At 49.0% G+C, this 22929-nt stretch overlaps 2 protein-coding genes across 3 annotated transcripts in view; both read left to right on the top strand.

The window, feature by feature from the left end:
• The window catches only part of KCNH6 (potassium voltage-gated channel subfamily H member 6), a 32600-nt gene extending 26276 nt beyond the window's left edge, over positions 1-6324 (top strand). For both annotated transcript variants that reach the window (XM_086626382.1, XM_086626381.1), the window contains 7 exons: positions 1209-1461; positions 1918-2111; positions 3020-3119; positions 3403-3690; positions 4129-4309; positions 5477-5675; positions 6037-6324. In XM_086626382.1, coding sequence (XP_086482508.1) covers positions 1209-1461; positions 1918-2111; positions 3020-3119; positions 3403-3690; positions 4129-4309; positions 5477-5675; positions 6037-6324 — 1503 coding nt within the window. The remainder of the gene's footprint in view (positions 1-1208; positions 1462-1917; positions 2112-3019; positions 3120-3402; positions 3691-4128; positions 4310-5476; positions 5676-6036) is intronic.
• Positions 6325-9455: 3131 nt separating this feature from the next.
• DCAF7 (DDB1 and CUL4 associated factor 7) lies at positions 9456-20874 on the top strand. The gene is made up of 7 exons (XM_086626612.1): positions 9456-9610; positions 16556-16714; positions 17136-17247; positions 18284-18402; positions 19024-19233; positions 19823-19940; positions 20470-20874. The coding sequence occupies exons 1-7, from the start codon at positions 9473-9475 to the stop codon at positions 20640-20642; spliced, it is 1029 nt and encodes a 342-aa protein (XP_086482738.1). The 5' UTR covers positions 9456-9472; the 3' UTR covers positions 20643-20874.
• Positions 20875-22929: the final 2055 nt, after the last annotated feature.

Below are 22929 nucleotides of genomic sequence, written 5' to 3'. Positions count from 1 at the left end.
AGGACCAGGCAAGGAGAGAGATGGGACCTGGTACTCCTTGTCTCTCTGCTGGGGGCAGGCCATTAGTGTCGTTCCCAGCTCATGCTCCCTTTTTTCCTAAGACTTCATCCTTCTCCATCCCTGGGATGTGGATTTGTATGAATTCAACCTCTCCATCTTCAGCTGCTGCCGCCTCCTTAAAACAACGGGGCAGCGTTTGGGGATTTGCTGCTGGGAGAGCATGAGGTTAAACCTCTCCCGTGGAGGAGACACACAGGGCTGGACATCGGTGGCGATCCCTGGAAGCACAGCCGTGGCACCCTACCAAGCACAGGTTCTCCTGGCTTAGTGCAGACCCAGGTCACAAAGCCCCTGCGACACGCTGAGCTTGCAGCTTGGATGCGCGGCCGCTCACACCGATTCCTGCTGGATGCTGCCGAGACGCAATACGACCTGATCAATCATCCCACGGCCCGATCGATTCGTCCGCCCGTGATTTCCCAGTAGGGAAACTAAGGCACCGCCGCCAGCCTGTGAGATCGTGACAGAGCTGGGAATGAGCCACGCTCGCCGGCCCCAGCCTGGCCTTCCCAAATTGGGCCACCAGCGGGATGTGAGAAGAGAGCAAGGGGGACCCCAGGGCCGTATGCTGCTCTCCAAAAAAAAAAAAAACAACAATTGCAGGTGGATTTTTCCCTGGCACCGTGAGTCACTGGTGGCAGCGACTCTCTGCGTATTGCGAGTTTTACCTTGATCTCACCTCCAGGTTTAGCTTTTGTTCGACGCGAGGTATTTGCCGCGCGTATGCTGAGCCGTAGCCGCGCACAGCTGGCCCGCGCGGCTTCCTGGCATTCGGGCAGGTGCTGCTTAATTAGGACAGCACCTCGTTACCAGTTTGTGCTCTCATTCAGCCAAGATTAGTGGGCGGAAAGATGAAAGGAGGATATGCCACCAGTGGGTATAAATAGATTGATCTGGTAATTATTATTTACTGCTCGGGAGTGCTCTCATCCCCGGCCGCGTGCTGTACAAGCCGGGGACAGGCAGGCAGGCATCTGCCAAGGGAAGATCAGAAGATGCCCCCAGCTTTGGCTTTCTGGGTTTAGGGGCCCATCACTTGGCACCGTTGTGTCGTGCTGTGTCTTGCACGGCCTCCCAGGGCAGCCACGGCGGTCCTGCCCAGGGACGGTGGTGTGATTGCATCTCCCGCTCCGTCTCCATCTCCGCAGGTGCTGAAGGGCTTCCCCGACTGCCTGCAGGCGGACATCTGCCTCCACCTCAACCGCACGCTGCTCCAGAACTGCAAGGCTTTCCGGGGAGCCAGCAAAGGCTGCCTGCGCGCCCTGGCCATGAAGTTCAAGACAACCCATGCGCCGCCTGGAGACACCCTGGTGCACTACGGAGATGTCCTCACCACACTCTACTTCATCTCCCGGGGCTCCATCGAGATCCTCCGGGAAGACATTGTGGTGGCCATCTTAGGTGGAAGAGTCCTTCCTTCTGAGAGGGCGAGGGGTGATGGCAAGGGAGGAAGGGTGATGGGTGAAGAGTGATGGGCAATGAGTAGTGGTCAAAGGTGAGGGATGAAGGACTTCTCCACGTCCTGGAGAAGGGAAGGCTGTTCCTCAACATCTGTCTGCTCACTACACCAGTGGACAGAGAGCAGAGAATCCCAGTAGATGTCAGGGAGAGACCACAAAGGAGTGAGGAGAGCAGGGCATGCTCAGCAGTCCCCAGCCATCACTGACGACCCATTGCCCTGGCTTGGTCTCCCCATCAGTGATATTTTTCACAGTGTAATCCCCAGCATCCACAATCAGGGTCGGGGTTGCTAGCCATCCCCTGGTGCATGAGCCTCAAAGTGAGGTCTGCTGGTCCAGTAGATGTGGAGCTGGAGTGGATGCCCACCTCCTGCTAATGAGCTGTCTCTTGGCACAGGAAAGAACGACATCTTTGGGGAGCCCATCAGCCTCTACGCCCGCCCAGGGAAGTCCAACGCCGATGTGAGGGCCCTGACTTACTGCGACTTGCACAAGATCCAGCGGGAGGACCTGCTGGAGGTCTTGGACATGTACCCAGCCTTCTCTGACAACTTCTGGAGCAACTTAGAGATCACCTTCAACCTGCGAGATGTGAGTGCCAGGGGCTGTCTCAGGGAGGGATGTGGTCCATGCCTTAAATTTGGCAAGTGGGAGGGCTGAAGCAAGGATGTCAACAGGTGCTCCTCACTCAGTTTGGTGGTGGATTGGCCAACAGCCACGTTTCCCCAGGAACTCTCCACAGGATTATAATTTCCCCCATAGCCCAGTAGGCACATGCGTACTGCACATTCCTGACCTCTTCGGAATAGTTGTCCCCACAAGCCATGTCCGTAGTACTCTGCTATGTAGCACTTGTAAATCATCTCCAGGGCTGCTCCAGCCTGGGCAAGTGGGTCACACACATGTTTTGAGGCTGCTGAAGTAAAATATTCTCATGCTTCATTTTGCTGAGTACCAGCTTCCTCTGAAAATTCATTTTAAATAATCAGGTTTGCACTCTGTGAAAGGCTTGGAGCATTCTTGTCATTGCTGTTTGACTCTTAAACTTTACAACTGCACTTGTCCTTTCCTGACATTTTTTTCAGAGACACTTGCCTGGTAAGATAGAAAAGAAAGTCAAATTCCCTCTATGTCCTGTCCCACCCCAGGAGGTCCTGTCCCCCACCTCAGGGTGCTCCTTCCCTCTCCATGGCCCTGACACCCTTGACTCAATCTCAGAGCAACGAGGCCAGCCTCTAGGATCCCTTAAGCTCTGCAACCAGTCCAGGAGTCACTGAGTGGGACAGGGCAGCAACGGAGAGCCAGAGGTAGCTGGAGACCAGCCCCAGGAGGATGCTGGATGCTGAATGGGCTGTAGCCCTGGTGGCACCCAGGGCCATGGCACCCACGAATGAAACGTGGCACATACAGATGGGACATGGCATCCATGGATGAGCCTTGGTACCCACAGATGGGACATGGCACCCTTTCCCTGGTGACCAGCCCCTCTCATCCCTCAGGCAGACAGCGTTCCCCGCTCACCACTCAGCGAGGAGTATGACTGCACCTACCGGCGGGCGCACCGACGCAAGCACTCACTTTGCCAGCCCAACAAGCCTGGTGAGTCCCACGGCATCGGCAGAGCCTGGCTTGCAGGGCTGGGGAGCAGGATCACCAGTTAATTACTGCTCTGGCAAATGCCCCGAAGCAGAGGCGGCTGTCGGTGCCTCCATCCCTGCAGACCAGCCTGGATGTCCCCATCCTGGGGGTACCCACGCTGCCCTTTGTCTCTCTCCCTCCTTCTTCTTAGGATGCTCCAGCCCTACAGGCACTCTAGAGGGGATGGGGGCTGATTTTGCCATGTGTGGTACTCCCCAAATTAACCTGTTGTGCTGCCCCACAGACCCAGACACAGGCATCTCTGATGCAGAGCAGTATCATACCTACTCAGAGCTCACCAACCCGCAGGACCCGCTGAGTAAGGACCAGTGGGACGACCTGGGCAGCAGCACCACTCCCTGCTCCCAGACCAGCGATGACGAAGCCAAGACTGGCAGCCCTGCGAAAGCTGAGACTTTCTCCACATCCAAAAAGGATGACTTTGCTCTGCCCACGCTCAGCCTCGTCACCACCAGTGCCAGCGGCACGGAGGTCGGCAAGCAGGCAGCGGAGAGCAGTCGGTCCTACGCAGGTATCCATGGCTGCAGCCAAAGCTGGCAGGAGGGTGGTGAGGGATGCTTGGGCATGGTGGCCTTGTCTTGGGACAGAGCCAAGCAACTCACTCGGATTTGAGGGGAGCCACGCTTGTGTGTCTTTGCTGCCCTTTGCACCTAGTAGTATCTGCCCTGTCCCTCCCATGCTCTGCAGTTTCTCTGAGCACCCAGGGACCCCTTTGGGGCTGCTCAAGGTGCCAAAGGCTATGTGCCTTCCATAGGCATGTTGGATGCCAGTGTGAAGGACTGTCCATAAGCACCTCAGGTGCCAGGATGATGGACTCTCCTTGAGCACCGTGTATGTCAGGGTGATGGCTCTCCATGAATGTGCTGGTTGATGGACTCTGGAGCACCTCCATGCCAATGGGGCTGGGGGATGCAAGACAGAAGTGCTGAGATGTCTGTTCTCCTTCCAGCCACTCCCCTGGACATCCCCAACATGTTCACCTTCTGGGAGGACCGAAGACCGAACCACCACCCAGAGCCTCTGCAACACATCTCCTTGATACACAGCTCGCGGGACATCCCCCTGCACAGCGACTACAGACCAGGGCAGATCGAGTCCAGGCTGGAGCTCCTGCAGGCCCAGCTCAGCAGGTGGGCAGATCCCCGTGGCACAGGGTTGGAGACCGTTCAGGGGGGCTCTGGGCCATCACGTTCTCCTGCTCTCTAGGGGTGGCTGCAGTGGGCTGTGTATGCAGCAGATACCACCTCCTGATCCCCTGGGACACTGCATTCCTTGGGGAGGTAGCGAGAGCGCTTTGCAAATGCAGCAGCTTCTCAAACTGCAAATCCTGGCTCTGGCTGCAGCCCAGCACCTTGTCTGCTGCTGTCCCACCACCACTGGGACCTGCCGCTTTGCCATTGCCTCCAAACTCGATGCAATCGCAGACGTGAAAACTGTCACAGGCTCCCGACCCGAGCCCTTCGCAGACCTCCTCTTCCTGTCGCCAAGAGCTGCAAACATCCTCGTGCTCGAGCAAATGAGCCTCGTGCACATCGTTGCCCTCTAAATAAGAAAAAAGACATGATTTTTGAATGAGGAGGAGGAGCCCACCCTGAGCCCACCCTGGAGACGCAGTTCTAAACGTGCCAGGCAGCACCCACGCGAGCGGCTGGCTCTCCTGCCCACGGCTGCTGCCCGTGTTAAGTTCGCTTCACCCCAGTGCCCGCACACGGATTTCGGTGTCTCGCCAACGTGCCATCCCCGGGCAGCAGGGCCCGGATCTCCTACCCACTCTGGAAGCACTGCCAGGACCGGTGCCTGTGCCCGCTCCTGCCAGAGCCGCTCCTTTCAGTCAAGGAAAAGGCAAAAGGAAGGGACTTACTCTACTTTTCCATTTCCTTCTATTCCTCAGCTGAAAAAGGGTGGCACCAACTTGCCTTGCTCCCATCTGTCAGCACAGGCAGCTGGCCTGGAGAATTGATCCAGATTAAAAGTACCCATTGCAATTTTTTCCCCCTTCCAAGGTAGTTCTAGCTTTGTTCAGTTTCCCGCTCCAGATCCCAGTTTGGCTCCACAAAACAATTGGGCAGGGGATGATTGAGTGCGGCAGGAGAGAGACGGCAGGATTGATGTCTCTGTGGCAGCACTGGCTTGAAGCTTGCTAAAAAGCTCACCAAGCAGCACCAGGCAAAGCACCATCACCCCTGGGCAGCTGAATTGGCACCTCCTCCCCAGTGCCTCCCCTGCCCTGCCCCAGTTCGGCTCTTGTGGGATGCAGTGGGATGCACTGTGCTAACGCCGGGCTGCTCTGTCCCCAGGCTGGAGTCCAGGATGTCGTCAGACATTAATATAATCCTCCAGCTCCTGCAGCGCCAGCTGTCCCAAGTGCCGCCCGCATACAGCCCCATCTCGCCGTCCTCCCACAACCTGGCCATGTACGGCATCCTCCCCCGGAGCCTGGAGCCGCTCACCCCCTGCACGCCCTTGGAGGATGAGGAGCCGACCACCCTGGAGCAGGTAAGGCCACCCCTTCTGGGTCAGCACTGGCCAAGCTTCCTCCTGCCCCGAGCAGACGGGTCCCAGAGGGCCAGCGGTTCCCTCCAGCCTCCCTGAAGGCGAAGAACAGCCAAGCGCTCGTGGGTCCGGGCAAAGCCCAGGGGTCCTGAAATGGCAGTAGATCTACCTAGAGATGCTTCTGCCCAGTGCCTGGCTGATTCGGGGCACAGCCTGCCATCTCCAGCACTACCAGGTTGCCCCATCAGTAGGGAGGGGAGTGGGTTCCTCTGCTCTCAGACCCCCCTCTGCTTGGGGCCTGATGGGGTGAGGAGAGAGTGTTTTGCTTTTGCCATAACCCACCTGGTTCCTCCCTTCCCACCAGAGCCCAAGCTACACGGAAGTAGAAAAGTTCCACTTGAAATCCAGGGACTCTTTGTCAAGCGGGATGCACCTCACTGTGGCATCTGACGAAACCATGACGGTCTACTCCGAGCAGGAGCACCATTCCCCACCTCTCCCAAACCCAGAGCCTCCCCACCAAAGGGCACAAAATACCCAGGGACTCTTCCGGGGCTCTCGCTTCCCTTCCCTCCCTGAGCACTTGGAGGCATCTTCCAAGCACCAGGACATTCAGAGACACCTCTCCGACCCAGTGCTTCCTGGAAGTTAGAGATGTGGGGGCTGCGAAGCAAGTCAAGAGGAACCTCAACTGCGAGCTCAGTCAGTTGATGTTGATTTTGACTGCAAGGGTAAGATGGAGGACAATGCCATTGGCTCAGGGGTATAATTTCTAGCTGTCTTCTGCCACCGTGAAAGGAAGCGTAGAGTGGCTGGCTTCCAAGGTCAACATTTTCCAGCAGTTCCCATAGAGTAGATTTCATTTGCACATTATAGTGAACCCAGAACAGTTCTTTCTTACAGCCACCAACAAGCTGGCTAGGCCAAACGGTACCCACCACCTCTTCCTTGCCAAGGCTTCCTTTCAAGAATGGTGCAAACCAAGTGAGCCACAGCGACTGGAGGAGAGCAAATCCATGGCTCCTAGCTGCGAGGCCACTTTGCTGTCAGCTCTTTGGAGCAGGGACCATTGCGTTGGTACTGGGCTTAGCCCAGCAGAGCCTGTGGGCATTACAGAAAGGGTAATCACCAGAGGAGGAGGAGGAGATCTCCACAGTGTGGTACTGGGGGGAGCTGCAGGTGGGAAGCCTGGGACAAGGACAGAGGACAGAAGCTATCCTTGTCCTACTTGACTGCCACTGAGAAACTAAGGGCCAACAGCCCCTGCCACTTCAGCATGCTTCAGCACGAGTCCTAGGGCACTGACTTCTCCCGCAAGGCTGATCGTGCCTTGCAAACCCCAACACGCATCCCACAACTCCCAGGATAAACCCAACTGGTCACCGGCCTGGGCATAAAGCACAAAACTCAAAAGCACAATCCCAGAAAGCCGAAAAGCCCCAGACACCTCATCTCCACCCCTTCCTCCTCCCAGCTTCTCTCTTTTGATAAAGGTTTGATAGACGCTTCCTCCTCCTCAGCCCTGTCCTCAGCAGACTCCCGCAGCATCTCCCGTAGGAGAAGCCCACTTAGCACTGCCACCTTGCCGCTCAGTTAGATGCTGTGACAGTCCTAGGCCGCCTGCTCAAGTAATGTATCAAGCTCCCTTTGAGAGTAGTAAAACTGTGAGCATCTCTTTCTCTGGAGTTTTAGTGTACACTTTGCTAATAAAGATGTTTTTGGCACCTAATGTGGGTTACAGCTGTGTTTGTTGGGAGCATCTGTGAATTCATCCCTGGCAGTACAAAGCACAGGTGCTGATGCGTAAAGATCCCTGAAAAGGCTGTGGTTAAACCCCAGTTGCTTCATCCAGGGAGCGTGGGGCTAACAGAGCCCACGTGCAGGTTTTTACAGGTCACAGACAGAATCATAGAATGGTTGGGGTTGGAAGGGACCTCAAAGATCATCCAGTTCCAACCCCTCTGCCATGGGCAGGGACACCCTCCACTACACCAGGTTGCTCAAAGCCTCATCCAACCTGGCCTGGAACACTTCCAGGGATGGGGCAGCCACAGCTTCTCTGGGCAACCTGTGCCAGTGCCTCAGCACCCTCTGAGTGAAAAATTTCTTCCTTATATTTAATCTAAATCTGCCCTCTTTCAGTTTAAAGCCATCGCCCCATGTCCTGTCACTACACACCCTTGTCCAAAGTCCCTCTCCAGCTTTCCTGTAGGCCCTTTAAGTACTGGAAGGTGCTAGAAGGTCTTCCCGGAGCCTTCTCTTCTCCAGGCTGAACAGCCCCAACTCTCAGCCTGTCTCCATAGCAGAGGTGCTCCAGCCCTTGCATCATCTTGGTGGCCTCCTCTGGCCTCACTCCAGCAGCTCCATGTCCTTCTGCTGTTGGGGACTCATGAGATGAGATCTGGGGGGCTTTGCTGAGCAATTCCTTCCCAATAGGATGCAGTCCAGGCTCAGCAGCCATCTGCAAAAGCTTTTCTACAAGACCAGCCTGCTGCTGTTCTCCTGAACACGAGAAATGATCTTGCAAACACACCTCAGGCAAAGATCACACCACGAGCCCTTGCAGCAAGCAGGACTCCAGGTGAGCACAGCGATAGCTGGAGCCCCATCTGCATCCCTCGCCAGGGATGCGAGGGACGTACAAACGGGACTGCTCCTTCAGGAGGACCAGCCCCAGGATCCCCCGTAACGGACCCCCTGTGGCCCCCAGGAGGCAAGGACACCCCCTTGCCCTCAGCAGGGGGTTAAACCTGCCGCTCCCCCGCTGATCTTGCTCCGTGGGGTGTCGAGGGGACCAAAACCAGCCGGCAGCCCCGGTCCGGGCCCCGAGCAGGCACAGGCCCACAGCGGGGCCAGCCCAAGAGAGCATCCGCACCCCGTGCCAGGGTCCGGGGCACCCCCCAGCCCCGCCGCCAGGGCGCCGAGCTGCCCGCGGGCGCTCCAGCCATGTGCGGGGCCTCAGCCCCGCGAAGGAGCTCCCTCGGAAGCTGATGCCCACCCGCACCCCTTCCCGGGCACACGCCAACGCTGCTGCGTGCTACCGAAAATAACCCCCCGCAATTAAGCTGCAGTTAATTAGAGACAACCCATCGCCGTCCGTCACTCGGCGGAGGCGGGACTCGAACTCGCGATACAGCCCTCCGCTGCTAGAGCCCTCCGCCCGCCTCGCCGCGGGACGACGTGACTGACAGCGCGTCCAGCCAATCGATCACCAATAAGGGCTCAAGATCCCGCCTCACGCCACTGCGACCCCGGGTAGCCAGTAAGGTGTCGAGATCGAGCGTCACCTCCCCCGGGGGCGGGGTCAAACGCAACGGTAGGTTATCCCAGCCAGAGGGTGAGCTTCTGTTTGGAATGAAGGGCGAAACGACCAATAGAACACCGAAGAGGGCCAAACGGACGGGTGAATTACCCAATAAATGCCCGAGAGTCTAAGTGACAGGCAGTATAGCCAACCCTCACGCAGTGGGCGGGGCTCCCGGCGTGGCTTCCGTTCCCGTTGTGTGAGGGGCCGGATCCCGAACGGCCTCCGCGCTGCCGCCGGGGCTGGAGCCGGGCCTGGGGGCGCGGCGCGGCGCCGTGCTGTGCTGCCGCCTCCCCCGCTCCCCGCCGCCTCTGCGGTCTCGCTGCGCCCCGGCCGCCCGCGCTCCTCCTCGTCCTCCTGCTCCTTCCCGCTTCGCCATCTCGCTCCCTTCAGCCGGGCCCATCGCTCCCCTCCCAGCCCAGCCCGGGCCCCCCCCCCGGCCGAGCCCGCTGCCCCGCTCCGCCCCGCCGCTGCCCGGGGCCCCCTCGGCCGAGCCATGTCGCTGCACGGGAAGCGGAAGGAGATCTACAAATATGAGGCGCCCTGGACCGTGTACGCCATGAACTGGAGTGTCCGGCCGGACAAGCGGTTCCGTCTGGCGCTGGGAAGCTTCGTGGAGGAGTATAACAACAAGGTGAGGCGTGGCGGCGGGGCTGGGCAGCGAGCGAGAGGAAGGGCCGACCCTCTTCTTCACAGAATGTCAGGGGTTGGAAGGGATGTCAAAGGATCATCTAGTCCAATCCCCCTGCCGGAGCAGGACCACCTAGATCAGATCACACAAGAACGCGTCCAGGCGGGTTTGGAACATCTCCAGAGAAGGAGACTCCACAACCTCTCTGGGCAGCCTGTTCCAGTGTTCTGTTATCCTTACTGGGAAGAAGTTCTTCCTCATGTTTAAGCGGAACCTCCTATGTTCCAGCTTAGATCCATTTCCCCTTGTCCATTGGATGCCACTGAGAAGAGCCTGGCTCCATCCTCATGGCAGTCACCCTTCTTCCTGGTGGCTCAAGCGGCTCCACAGCCCTGGGCAGGGCCCCCGCGGTGGATGTGGTGGAGGGAATCTTCCTGCCTTGCCCTCAGTGCTGGGAGCCCTGTAGAGCCTCCAGGTGTTCTCCCCAGGTGCAGGGTGCTGGCCTAGATTCAGGCCCATTTCTTTCCTGCGAGTCCTCAGCTGTTAGGAGACCGAGGGTTTGGGTCTGGGAAGAGCTGTGGGTGCTGCTGCTGGCTGTATCTCAGCCGGGAAGACCCCCTCGCCTGAGCATTTTTTCAGTGTGAAGCAAAGTTCATGGCCAGGACTAAAGTTTGTGTGTATGTGGGCTGTTGGAGGCTGTTAGAAATGTGCCAGTTTCGTTGTGCTTTGTTGCTGTGGAAGACTTCTGTGCGATAACTTTTTTTTGTGAGTATATAAGCTGCTTTCACTGATTCCTCAGTAGCTTTGCTTTTCTCTGAGAATAAGGATGTAATGAGGCATGACATGACATCTTCAGCACTTCCCTGCCAGATATAAGCAGAGAAGCTTACACTGGTAGTAGAGGCTATGTGTTCACCTCTTCAGACACTTGTGCAGTCATTCCTGAACGGATTTTAATGTGCTAGTCTGGTAAAATGAATTCATATAAATAGGAGAGAAATGAGGGAATGGACATAGCTATAGAGCGTCCTGAAATTTGTGTGAAACTAAAGATTTTGCAGATAGAGCTTTGTGTGTTTATAGCATGTGTGGTTTGTGCCTTTGTTAAGCTGTTTAATGGGGATTGTGGAAAATAATGTCAGAAAGTTGGTGTTGGGGATTGGGCTTTGTGCAAGGATGTAATGAGAGGGAGTGATGGTTGACATCTCTTACAGTGGTTAAATTACTGCCCTCGTAGCAGTCCCAGACATGATGCTTCTACAGAGCACTTGTAGCTCAGTCAGTGTGAGCTGGCAGTGAGTTGTCTCCTTGTGCTCCTGAGTGCTGTTGTGGTTCTCTGAGCACTGCTGGGGAAAGGCAGGTCGCTGAGCTTGAGAACTTTTCATTTATTTAAAGACCAATTTCAATGTGTTTTTATAGCGTGGACTCTGAGAAGCTAAAATAACAAACTGGCAAGCGGTATTTTGTTTAGAAGTGGTAGAGTTGGTTAATAAGAGGGTCTATGTTTATGTGGCCTTTACCTCCTTGAGTTTGGACCATTCCCTGGGGTTGCTCCCCCTTACAGTGTTATCAGGTCTGCTTTTCAGTTCAGGCTTCCAGTGTAAAGCCCTCTCTTTTCTACCCTTTACGTTCACAGTTGCTGCAGACAGAAATTGTGTAGGTCTGTGTGAATTACCGCTGTCCGTAAATATTCCCCAGGGCTTTTCCTGGCCTCTGGGCTTCAGGAGTAACTATTCTGTTGGCTTCAGTCTGTAAAAGCACCACATGCTGAGATCTATGTGGTGTAAAGAGCTGGAAACTAATTGTATGAGAATGAAATGCCAGTCTGGATGCTGCTGCTATGGGAATAACGATGATGTATGATTAAAAATTAAACTTGTGCAATAAATGCAGTGAAACATAAGCCTCACTTGCACAGGTTTTGCTGTGTCTCTCATATTTCAAAGGTGGGGGAGGTTTTGTGGTGTTCTTGTTTGGTGCTTTTTGTAGTGCTTTCAGGACAGCCTTCCACTGTAGGGACATAATTAACAGAGAGCTGTCTTGGGTAATTGCAAGTGGTGTTATTGCTCGGAGTATTGATGTTGTCACCTTTACTTTGGGGACCAGAACAAGCTTGGGAGTGGTGTTTCATCTGCACTGTCTTTGTGGTGTCTTACTGTGACTTTCACAGCTTTGCTGAATCTTTTAGAGGACACTGAAACATTCAGGAAGCAGCTTTACGCTCCAGACTGGGAACTCTGGGACATGTACTGTACAGTTGTGCTAGCTGCACACTAGTTGTAAACTTTCAGCGCCAGCTTCTGTCCGTGTAAGTGGTATAACTAAAGGAACAAAGGGAAAAGCAGGGCAACTTCTGTTCTAAGTAGTCTGTAACACTGTGCTGCAAAACATCTGGAGCAGTTGGGTTTAGAGCCTGACTTCTGGGGTATGCAGAAATTTAACGTTTTTACAGGGCATGTGTGAAGGCTTTGTCCTTCTGCATAATTTGCCCTCCACAGTTGAGATGTTTTATATTGCCAGCTTCTGACATGAAAATACTTACAGGTACAGTTGGCACTAATTAAAGGGATAATTAAAACTCATTTTCATTTCAGCTTTCTCTTTACACTCATAATCTTTAGAGATTTCTGGCAAGTTCTAAACAACATTTCTGTTCCTGATGTTGCAATGGTTTGTTCCAAATAACTGGCTTTTTTCCCTACCCTTAATAATAAGGAAAAAAAAGAGTCTGTAATAGCAATTCTGGTTTGCTTAAAGTCTAACCAAATAGGTGAACATACCTTTTCCCTATTCCTCTTCTGTTTCAGGGTTTCTTCTATAAAGATGCTTTTAAAAAGACTTAATACACCAAGTGTTTGTCGCAGCAGGAGTGCTCACTGGGAGGGAATGACAGTGGAAGAAAGAGAAGTGATTCTTGTCTCATTCGTCTCTGATTATCTGTTTCTGTAGTACTTCCTAGAGTTTGAAGTACTTGTGGGTTACTCGTATAGACATGGCTGTTTACACCTCTGTTTTGTGGACAGTTCAAATCTACTGACTGCCAAACCGTAATTTCCTGCTGTCCCCAATTCCCAGACTCTTCCTCTGGGAAGCCCCCACACTAACAAGCGGTGTGGCATACCGGAAAGCTGGTTGCCAGGAACTGTTTGAACCCCAAAGGAGTTTTGTTCCAGCTCATATGCCTTTGCTGAGCAAATCACGGGTACAAGAAGAAAGACCACTTGGTCTGAAGAACTAAAATTATTTGGAGTAGTGTTTCTTGAACTTCTTGGATGAGGAAACTGCTGTCAGCTTTTATAATGTCTCGTGGATCACTGACATAACGGGAGGGAATGGGGGTGTTCATAAATCTCACTGTTAATGCTGTTCTGCAGGCTCCTGACTATGGCTTCATGGATTGGGAAAGGCTGATTTTTGGGATCTGTCTGCAAGACAAAACTGGAGTCCAGTTTAGAGCACAGTAGAAGGTGATGCTGTACACTGGAGAAGATGGGCAGGTTATGACTGTGTGCTTCCCAGGTTGCCACCTCCTCCTCAGCAGTGCCTCGAATCAGCGTTCAGGGTGGTTGTTTTACCAGAGCATCACTTTTTCTCCAAGGTTTAGATCTGCAAAGAAAAATTGATTGCATGTTGGAGATTAATTGGTGCAGTGAGATCTTGCTGATTGTACATGACCCTAAAATAATTGTCGTTCTTAGTAGTTACTAATTAGATTAAAGCAATATAGTTTTTTGTTAAAAAAAAAATGTACTGTGAGCTTACTTCATTGTTGCTCAAACCATGCAAGAAAAAAGTAAGCTGTTACAAAATTCTGCATTGTTTACTTCTGTGTCCAATTCTTTTGGATCATGTTGGAGAGATGTAATTTGTTTAGAAGTTAAGGAATTCTGATTAAAGGTACTTCTTTACTCAGGTGCACTGTTGTAGTTAATCCAAGCCTTTATCAACATAAGGCTTATGATAGGAAAATCCACATCCAATTTTAGCATATCTTGATGTATTGGAGAAAGAAATAATTCTTTAGCATTCCTACCTCCTGTCATAGCATTGTTGCAAAACTAACGGTGATCAAACACACTGGTCCTCATTTTCCCACTGGGATGAGTTACAGGTAGGTGTGGAATGGTTCAAATTGTATCCAGACTGACAGTTGCTTTCCTGTTAGCATCACCTCAGTCTTTTCTGGGCTGGACTACAGGCACTCCTTCGTGCAGTAGCTGACAGCAGCAAATCTTGCCTTGCTTGCAGGAAGGAGAGACAGGGCTCTAATACAGTCAGCATCCTGAAAATAATTCCATCGTTCCATCTCCTCGTGTTCAGCCTGCACAAGAGGATGAATAGAAGGTTTCTGTAATCACTGTATGTGATCGAGTCCGAAGAGAAGAGTTACACCTTTGAATGTGCTGAGCTAGGAAAGAATGGAGCTTCTTGAGCAGTGTTTTCTGCTCCTGTGTCCAGGCAGACCAGTGCCTCCCGCTCAGAGTTACCACAGACTGCTGCCAGGTCTGACAATGGTGTCAGGCACCTCATGGTCAGCAGCTGCCAGGAGCTCTAGTGTTGCTAATGCAATTTTCCTTCTCTAACCTGGCCTGCACCTAAAGACGTCAAAGATCTGCTCTCGTGAGACCCCACCTGGAATACTGTGTTCAGCTCTGGAGTCCCCAACACAAGAAGGACATGGAGCTGCTGGAGCGGGTCCAGAGGAGGCCACGGAGATGATCCGAGGGCTGGAGCACCTCTGCTATGGAGACAGGCTGAGAGAGTTGGGGCTCTTCAGCCTGGAGAAGAGAAGGCTCCGGGGTGATCTTACAGCACCTTCCAGTACCTAAAGGGGCCACAGGAAAGCTGGAGAGGGGCTTTGGACAAGGGCATGTAGTGATAGGACAAGGGGCAACGGCTTTAAGCTGAAAGAGGGCAGATTTAGATTAGAGAGAAGAAATTCTTCCCTCTGAGGGTGGTGAGGCACTGGCACAGGTTGCCCAGAGAAGCTGTGGCTGCCCCATCCCTGGAAGTGTTCAAGACCAGGTTGGATGAGGTTTTGGGCAACCTGGTGTAGTGGAAGGTGTCCCTGCCCATGGCAGGGGGGTTGGAACTGGATGATCTTTGAGGTCCCTTCCAACCCAAACTATTCTATGATAAAGCTCACAACGATCCTGGGTTCCTACACAGTCATTGATTATTCTTCAGATCTGAGGAGGGGTTGTGAGGAATATGCAGTGCAGGAAAATACACATTCACAGCAGTGAAAGTGGGGCCTCAACTGTCTGAGGTTTGCTTCTGGTTACGAGTATGTTGGTTGCTTCGTGTAGGCTTAGTAACTCTCACTGAGCTGAAAACAGCGTAAGCAAAGGAGGAGAAATGGTTAGAGGTCATTTGACTTCCCATCCTGACCTTGCCACAAGATTTCCTATCACCAAGGACAGTTTGCTTCCTCTGTAAAATCCGCTTAGTGTTTCTGATCCCTAAAGGAGTTAGAGCTATTTGTCAATCACTTCAGAAGGCTGGGAGATTCTCGACTGATTCATACCAGAGTGTGAAGTGTAATGAGTAGCTGTAAAAGAGAGTGCAAGGCAGACACGCGGTTTTTAAACGACATATCCAAATACACTTCTAGGTTTTGTTATGGGATGAAAAGGATGGATCTTCTCGTTGTGGCAGAGGGCAATGTTTGCATTTAAGAGGATCTCTAAATGGGCTCATAACTGCTGATGTTATAGTTTAAAATCCACTGAAGTATTTGTTGGTTTTCTGTTATGTGGAAAAAAATATTGTAGATTTCTGATCTAGTTTAAATGTGTAGTTTATTAACCAAATTGCTTATGCCAGAATACTTAGGATTTTTCCAGATAAACATCTTGGGGAAAGTCCATTAAGCTACTGTTTCCAGGAGGAAGCTGCTGGGTGGAAAGTACTAGGAAGTTCCTACTGTGAGCAGCTTACAAACTAATTGTAGTGAGTTGTCCCTGTAATGTTTGTGTTTGAACAGCATTTAACACAGTGGGGCTTTCATCCTGTTTGGGTCACTGCTAGGTTAAACATATCCTCCCAGTCCCATGTTTTTCTCTGAACACCTTCTGACATGTCAATATTTTTCTGCTAACATAATGTCTGGGACTTCAATTTTTACTTCAGGTGATGTCTTGACCACAAAAGATAGTTTTGTGTTTGTTCTGTCTTGCATCACTCTCACAACTGAGCAAGTTAGCCCTTCCCACTGTCACATTGCTGTGCAAAAAAACTAATTTGGAATTCATTTACCTAAAATCTTTCAGCAGACCTGCTTTCTTGGTCTTTTTACACAAAACATTTGAATAATTATGTAAATATTTTAGCTTCCTGATTCTTTTAAGCTTGAATTCGGTTTTATTTTCTGACACTGCTGTACAATTAATCCGTATCTTAATTTTGTGCAGATGTGATGTTTTAGTTCATGTGATGCTGAAAACAGCTTGATAGCTGGCTGATGCGATCTGTCACAGTCTGTAGGGTTATGGCCAAGAATTCCGTGCTACGGGCTCTAATTGTGGGTGGCTGTCGTGCAAACTGCAGCTTGTCCTGCTTTCTGGAGATGACATTGTCAGCATCCGCTCAGTTAGATGAGTTGGAATAACATTTGTGCAGTTTAAGTCTGTGATTTAAACTCAGCTTTGCAATATGGAAAAGAGAAGGGTGGTCTCTAATCCTCTAGGACTGGATTTCAATTCATTTGAAATCATCTCTTCAAAGTAAAGCGCTGTGGTGATGACATTTACTTCACTTTGCTTTCCTGCCCCAGCTAGGGAGCAAAGCTTTCATGATTTCTCATTCCATTAACATGATGGTCCTTTTATATCGTCCTTGAGGTTGCAGAAGGTGGCCTTCTGAAATACACTCAGTCTTAATGCTGTGATTATAAATGATTTGATAAAATTTGATAAAATTATTTCTTTTCAATATGGCTTCTTACAGGTGCAGCTTGTTGGTTTGGATGAAGAGAGCTCAGAGTTCATTTGCAGGAACACCTTTGATCACCCCTACCCTACCACAAAGCTTATGTGGATCCCAGACACCAAGGGAGTATATCCAGACCTGTTGGCAACCAGTGGTGACTATCTGCGAGTGTGGAGAGTGAGTAAATCCTCCCTAGAAAATGGTGAACAATAATATCAGTTGTGTCGTGTTGCATATTGATCTTATTTTCACTGGAGAACGGGTTTTTTGAAGTGAGTTATTTTCCTTTCAGGGTGTCTTGCCCTTGCTATAGTGTGGAGGTTCAGATATAAAATAAAGTCAGAGCATTTGGTAACTTGTTTCCTTAACTGCAATAATGTGATTGAATTTGAAGACTATAGGAGAAGCAGAATTATCATGGTAGTTGCTGGTTTAATCACCTTATTGAAGACAGAGCTGATGATTGTGTTTTCCAGAGCTTTAGGATGTAAAGCTGAGAGGAAAGAAACCTTGGATTAACACCTTATGTTTTGGAAGTGCAAGTGGAGCAAGTCGTGTGATGTTGCTATTTAAGTCAGATGTTTCACTTTTTCTAAAGGTGGGTGAAACAGAGACCCGGCTGGAGTGTTTGCTGAACAATAACAAGAACTCTGATTTCTGTGCTCCACTAACATCTTTTGACTGGAATGAAGTGGATCCTTACCTTCTAGGTGAGACTGACAAAATGCTATGTTTTCAGCATGGAAAAGACGTGCTTTTGAATCTAGTCTGGTGAAGCCTGGGCTCTGACTGCTGTGTCATTGCGTGTCACTAGCTAATTTGATAAATAACCAGTGGACAAACGTCTACATGATAGACAACTGCTGTTGTCTTAGGTTAAAAATTAAAAAAAAAAAAAGCAGCTCATGGAGGCTTTTTTGCATTGAAAGGTGCTCTGTCTAGTACTGAATGGGTCATTTAGGGATGTTCCTTATTAGCAGATAGGTAGTCTCAGTCTTCAGAGCTGGTGAGCTATTGTTGTAGTGATAAAAACGAACTCCACTTGTTTTGGTGTGTTCTGGAGTGGATAGAAAACTCTGTACCAAGCTTTGTTTTGTGAAGCCGTTTTAGCAGGAGTAAAGCCAGGAGCCCTTAATTCAGTCAGAGGAGGGGGCCGAATGCTTAAGGTTTAATTATAGCCTGTGGGACATATTGTGAATCCAAGATGACTGATCCAGCAGAGGTTTGTTTCCCAGAAGAGTACAGCCATTTATGTCAGGGGGATTTGCCCAGAGATTAACAGTGATAATATGTCTTAGTAATTATTTACTACATGATTTATTTTTTGTGTGTTGCATCTCTCATCTCTTAAGAGCTTTACTGCCAGCCCCACCTTCAGTCCACAGAAACAATCAATTAATAATAATGCACTATCACAACACTACGATTGAATTTTGGGTTTGACACGCACATGAGGCTTACGGGATGGAAAAGTTCATCTCAGCATTGCATCAGGCTTCTGAATAGATTGAAGTAGACATGAGCTATTTGCACTTTATTCCTGTGTGGAAGACTATTTCTGCAGCGAAAAGGTTTGGGTCATTTAAATGCATGGTAGACTGTTAGCTGTTTGACATTCTTGATTTTAATTGTATACTGTTCTGGTAGCTATTCTGATCTGTAGAGGTTGGAGGATATTACAGTAATCCAGTAAGTGATTAAATAATTTGTGAGAATATTAATTTTGCTAACAAGTGGTTTTTTCAGGTACCTCTAGTATTGACACAACCTGCACTATTTGGGGTCTGGAGACAGGACAGGTTCTGGGAAGAGTAAATCTGGTCTCTGGCCATGTGAAGACCCAGCTTATTGCACATGACAAAGAGGTGACGGCTTTTTTCGATTGTTTACATGACACATTTTTTAAGCAGTAGAAAAGGAACAGAACTTTTCTGTTTTCCTCCTTTCTCTTGAAAAATCTAATGATCCAAAAAAATAATTTAGCTAAGATTAAGATATACGGTTTTGAGTACCAAACTAAAACTGTACTATTGGCTATCAAAACGGCTTTCTTTACTTGTCATGGAATCTGGACTTGAGAATATACTTGTCTTACTAGATTATGCTCCAGAATATTTTAGAAAAATGAGGTAAAACATCAAATTGGAATTGAAATCAACTGCATATCAAAGGCAATAAACAACTTGCAAGATTCTTTCATTCTAACATAATACTACTTTTCAACAATTAATATAAAAAATCTGAGTCGGAGAAATTGGTACGTTTAGTACAGTGAATCATCCTGTGGTGACAATAACCCTTTTAAGTCTCTTCCACCTCCTTTTGGCAAGTGTAATAACTAAAAACTTGCCGGGAACATCAAGTGTTTGACAGAGTATGTTGCAACTAGCTCTGCTATCCGTACGTAAAATGCGCTTTACTGCGAGTTAGTAGGCAGTGTGCTCCCTAAAGCTAACGTGGTTTCTCTCTGTCCTGTTCCTGAGCAGGTGTATGACATAGCCTTTAGCCGTGCAGGCGGTGGCAGGGATATGTTCGCTTCAGTTGGTGCAGATGGCTCAGTGAGGATGTTCGACCTCCGTCACTTGGAGCACAGCACCATAATCTATGAGGACCCACAGCACCATCCGTTGCTGCGTCTCTGCTGGAATAAGCAGGACCCCAACTATCTTGCTACAATGGCTATGGATGGCATGGAGGTAAGGCAGCAGCTCATCTTCTGTAGGTGCTAGTGGAGGTGATGATTTTGGGAGCTGGCTTGGCAGTAATTAGTAGTCAGTGCTTTAAAATAAGGTGACGGTGTTGGTACCTGAGCTGGAGTATGACTAAGGACCAATTCTTAGTGCACTAACTTCAGTAGGAGTTTGGCATTATAAACTTGAAGATCTCTGACTCGTGTATATTTCAGCTGGTTTTTAAGAGGGGTCTGTGAGTCAGTTGGGCAATAAAATTTTCACATAAAATCTGAACTGCAAGTGTTTTAGTCACCTTGTTCTTTCTCGGTTCAGCGCACAAGGCAGCATATCTTAGTTTGTCCCTCGTGCTGCTTCAGGGCAGTGTAATTCCTTTGCCCTTGTTGCATAACTCCCAAACCTCCCTGTGAGGTCTGACTCCTTTTAAGACACTCCAGCCAGCTAGAAGCTGTTCTTGGAGAACAGCGTTTGCTTGCCAGCCGCATCCTTTAGGAAAGGGCTGCGTTTGTAGCCTTGGCTCAAAAGATTGGATTTTCTGAAGAAACAAATAAAAAATGCAAGCTATTAATTTGGTTGGGTTTTTTTGTTTCTGAAGGTTGTGATTCTAGATGTCAGAGTTCCCTGCACTCCTGTCGCCAGGTTAAACAACCACAGAGCATGTGTAAATGGAATTGCTTGGGCACCTCATTCTTCCTGCCACATTTGTACAGCAGGTAAGTGTGATCCGTCCCGATCCAACTGCTTTGGTGAATCTTTGAGAGTCTTTCACTGTGTTTGCAAAATCCTCTCTCCAACAGTTTATGCAGTTTCTCTGCTTGCCTTTTGCTAAAGAATTCCTGCAGTTTAGAAGCCCTTTATTAATGACTATCCTAAAATTTTTACGGAAATAGAGACCTACTGGAGCTTATCGTGTGGAAGTAACAAGCCCAGTGCCCAAACTGCTTTGGCTAAGCTGTATTATTTTAATGCTCCTTTTTTTTTTGTAATCTAGTTCTTAAATGTTTTCAATTGATATGAGTTCCACTAATCATTTGTTTTCCAACCCTGTCCTGGATTATGTATAATGATCCAAGCTCACTTTTTTAGCATAGTTGTATCATTGCATCTCTGACTTGAATACTCATCAGGACTGCAACAAGCCGTATCTTACGTAGCTTCTTGGACTATGTGCCTGTTAGTAATCATGTATGGAGATCTCATTACACCTTGATTGTACTTAAGATTTTTCTCTTCTGTTTGCAGCGGACGACCATCAGGCTCTCATCTGGGATATCCAGCAAATGCCTCGTGCCATTGAGGACCCTATCTTGGCCTATACAGCGGAGGGAGAAATCAACAATGTACAGTGGGCATCAACTCAGCCAGACTGGATAGCTATCTGCTACAACAACTGCCTGGAGATTTTGAGAGTCTAACACTACTGCTTCATGCCACGTTGAGGCAGGGCTGTATAATTTCCCTTCCCCTCTAAAGTAAGAACAACACAAGTCAAGTGGCCAGTATCTGTTGTTGCTTTGCATCTACTGTTACAAGAAACTGTTACAAGAATCAATGGCAGGTGTCTCCTGTCTCTCCAAGACTCTCAAATGCAGAGACATGCTGAGCCTCTTGGACCTTCTGGGTTCTGGTTTTCTGTTTGTTGTTTTTTTTTTTTTGTTCCCAGTTCTGTATATTTGTTTGTTGACTGTATTAATAAGCTTGCAGGCTTTTAAGTTGCTGCATATGTCCATGTGTTTGTCAGCCAGCTGAGGCAGCACATCCAACTAGTTTAATAGATGCAAGTGCAAAGCAAGGTGGGGAAAGAGACATTGATGTTAACAGCCACCTTGGCAGGAATCTTTACCATTCCTGTTGTCGCTGCCTCTAAACTGTTGAAACATTTGTATCTTTTTTATATATTGGGCTAACTTTCTATTGAGTAAGGTTTTTCTCCCCAGTTCTTACTTTTGATATGTGATTCACTTCCATATGCCCAAAGCAGGATCTGTCCATTGATACAAATCACAGTAACACTGCAGGCTCCCTGACAGGAAAGGCCTGCCAGAATTAATGGTTGCCTTGGCTCTCTATACCTGGTTACCTGGGCAGAATTTTCTGGTGCTGTGAAGTACAAGTACTTTTTGCACAATTTCTTTACATTCTTTTGATGCTAGAGGCGGTTGTTACTATGGTAGGCCTTATTTTTAAATTATAACTGAATTTGTGTGTATCCTGCAGTTGTGTTAGCTAACGGAATGGTAATAGGTTTCAGAAAGAAGATACATGCATGACTTAAGCTCCCAGGAGGCAAACGACTCGTGAAAAAATGTGTTTTGTAATGGACTTGGGATTGACCTTTCCAATCAAGTGGTTTCCCCCTTGGAAGACTTACTATCTAAACCAAAATAAAATGGTTTCACACTTTGTAGCTTGCTTGATTGGCCAATAATATGAGCAAGGTTTTGTGGTTAGCCTGTACCTTGGAGTTTCTTTGCATTTGGCCTGTGTTCCTGCAAATTCTTGAGTGCAAAGCAATCTTTTTTCCTAAGTGTATTTGCTTTGTACTGTCAGGTCTTGTTAAACGAGCAAGATGAGTTGGAAAAGCTGGTCTGCTGTCCAAAGGAGAGCTGTTTCTCTGAAAGAAAGGATTCCTTAATGGAATGCACAACGATGGGTTTAAAAGGAAAGAAGCCATGCCATAGAGGCTGAGGTTTGACACTTGTCATATCGTTTGGGGATCTGCCCAAGGGCTTCTGTTTCTGTTTTGAATAGTGGATGGCTCTGATACTTTTCAATCAAAGCTGAGTGGATTAGGCAAGATAAAAATCTTCGTTGATAGCACAGCTACTCGGATGCATGCTCTGCAGTGCTCTCCCAATGAAGACATGACAACCGTAACTGGTCTGTAAGGGTATACCAGCTGAGTTTTGATGTAAATGTCAGAAACGATCAAAATTGTCTTCCCACCTAATGAATATTCACCTGCAACTGGAGGCAGCATTGCACGTAGTAGGACACTGGCAAACTCAAATCTTGTCAGTTTATGGAGGAAAGGCAAGTTGGGAAAGCGATTGCTGTGAAGCTGACACTGAAAGCGCTGTCAAATACAGAACAATCTGAGAAGTTTTGTCATTCTGGACATGCAGAAGTACTTTTCTACAGGCTGCTTCTCGACGTGGAGCTCAGAAAAGCACTGCCTTGTGGATTTGATAGGAATTCATTAGGGACAGATTTATTCCATCACTCCTTTTAATATTGGAGAACAAAGGAGACTCTAACACAGGCTCGTGTTTTGTCAGTGACATTCTGTGTTCAGTTGTGGGATTCTTTGACAGAAAGCTTGATTTGACTTGAAGGTCAGGGTGGTTTTTTGTATTAGCAGCAGTACTGAGAGTAGTGTGTTCCACAGACAGATTTGATCTAGATGTCAGAACAGTGTTAGCCAAACATTTAGGTTATTGCTTTTTACAATAGCACTTCATCTTAAACTGGGAAGTACTTATGCAGAGCAAAGTGAAAATTAAGATTTTCTTAGCAGAAACAGATAATGGCATTCACAGCTTTAGGTTCTCATATAAAAATACGTACACAGGCTTTTCACGTACTGTTTAATTACAAATGGTAGGCATAATATGCTGGGTTACTATATTAGTAATATTAGTACTTTTTGTAGTCCCTTTGTGCTTCAAAATCTCATTCTTGTGTAGATGGCATGAGTAAAAG

The sequence above is a fragment of the Tauraco erythrolophus genome, chromosome 25 (assembly GCF_009769465.1).
Source record: "Tauraco erythrolophus isolate bTauEry1 chromosome 25, bTauEry1.pri, whole genome shotgun sequence".
Classification (NCBI taxonomy): domain Eukaryota; kingdom Metazoa; phylum Chordata; class Aves; order Musophagiformes; family Musophagidae; genus Tauraco; species Tauraco erythrolophus.
Note: the sequence above shows the minus strand (reverse complement) of the source record. Positions and strands in the feature narration are given on the sequence as shown.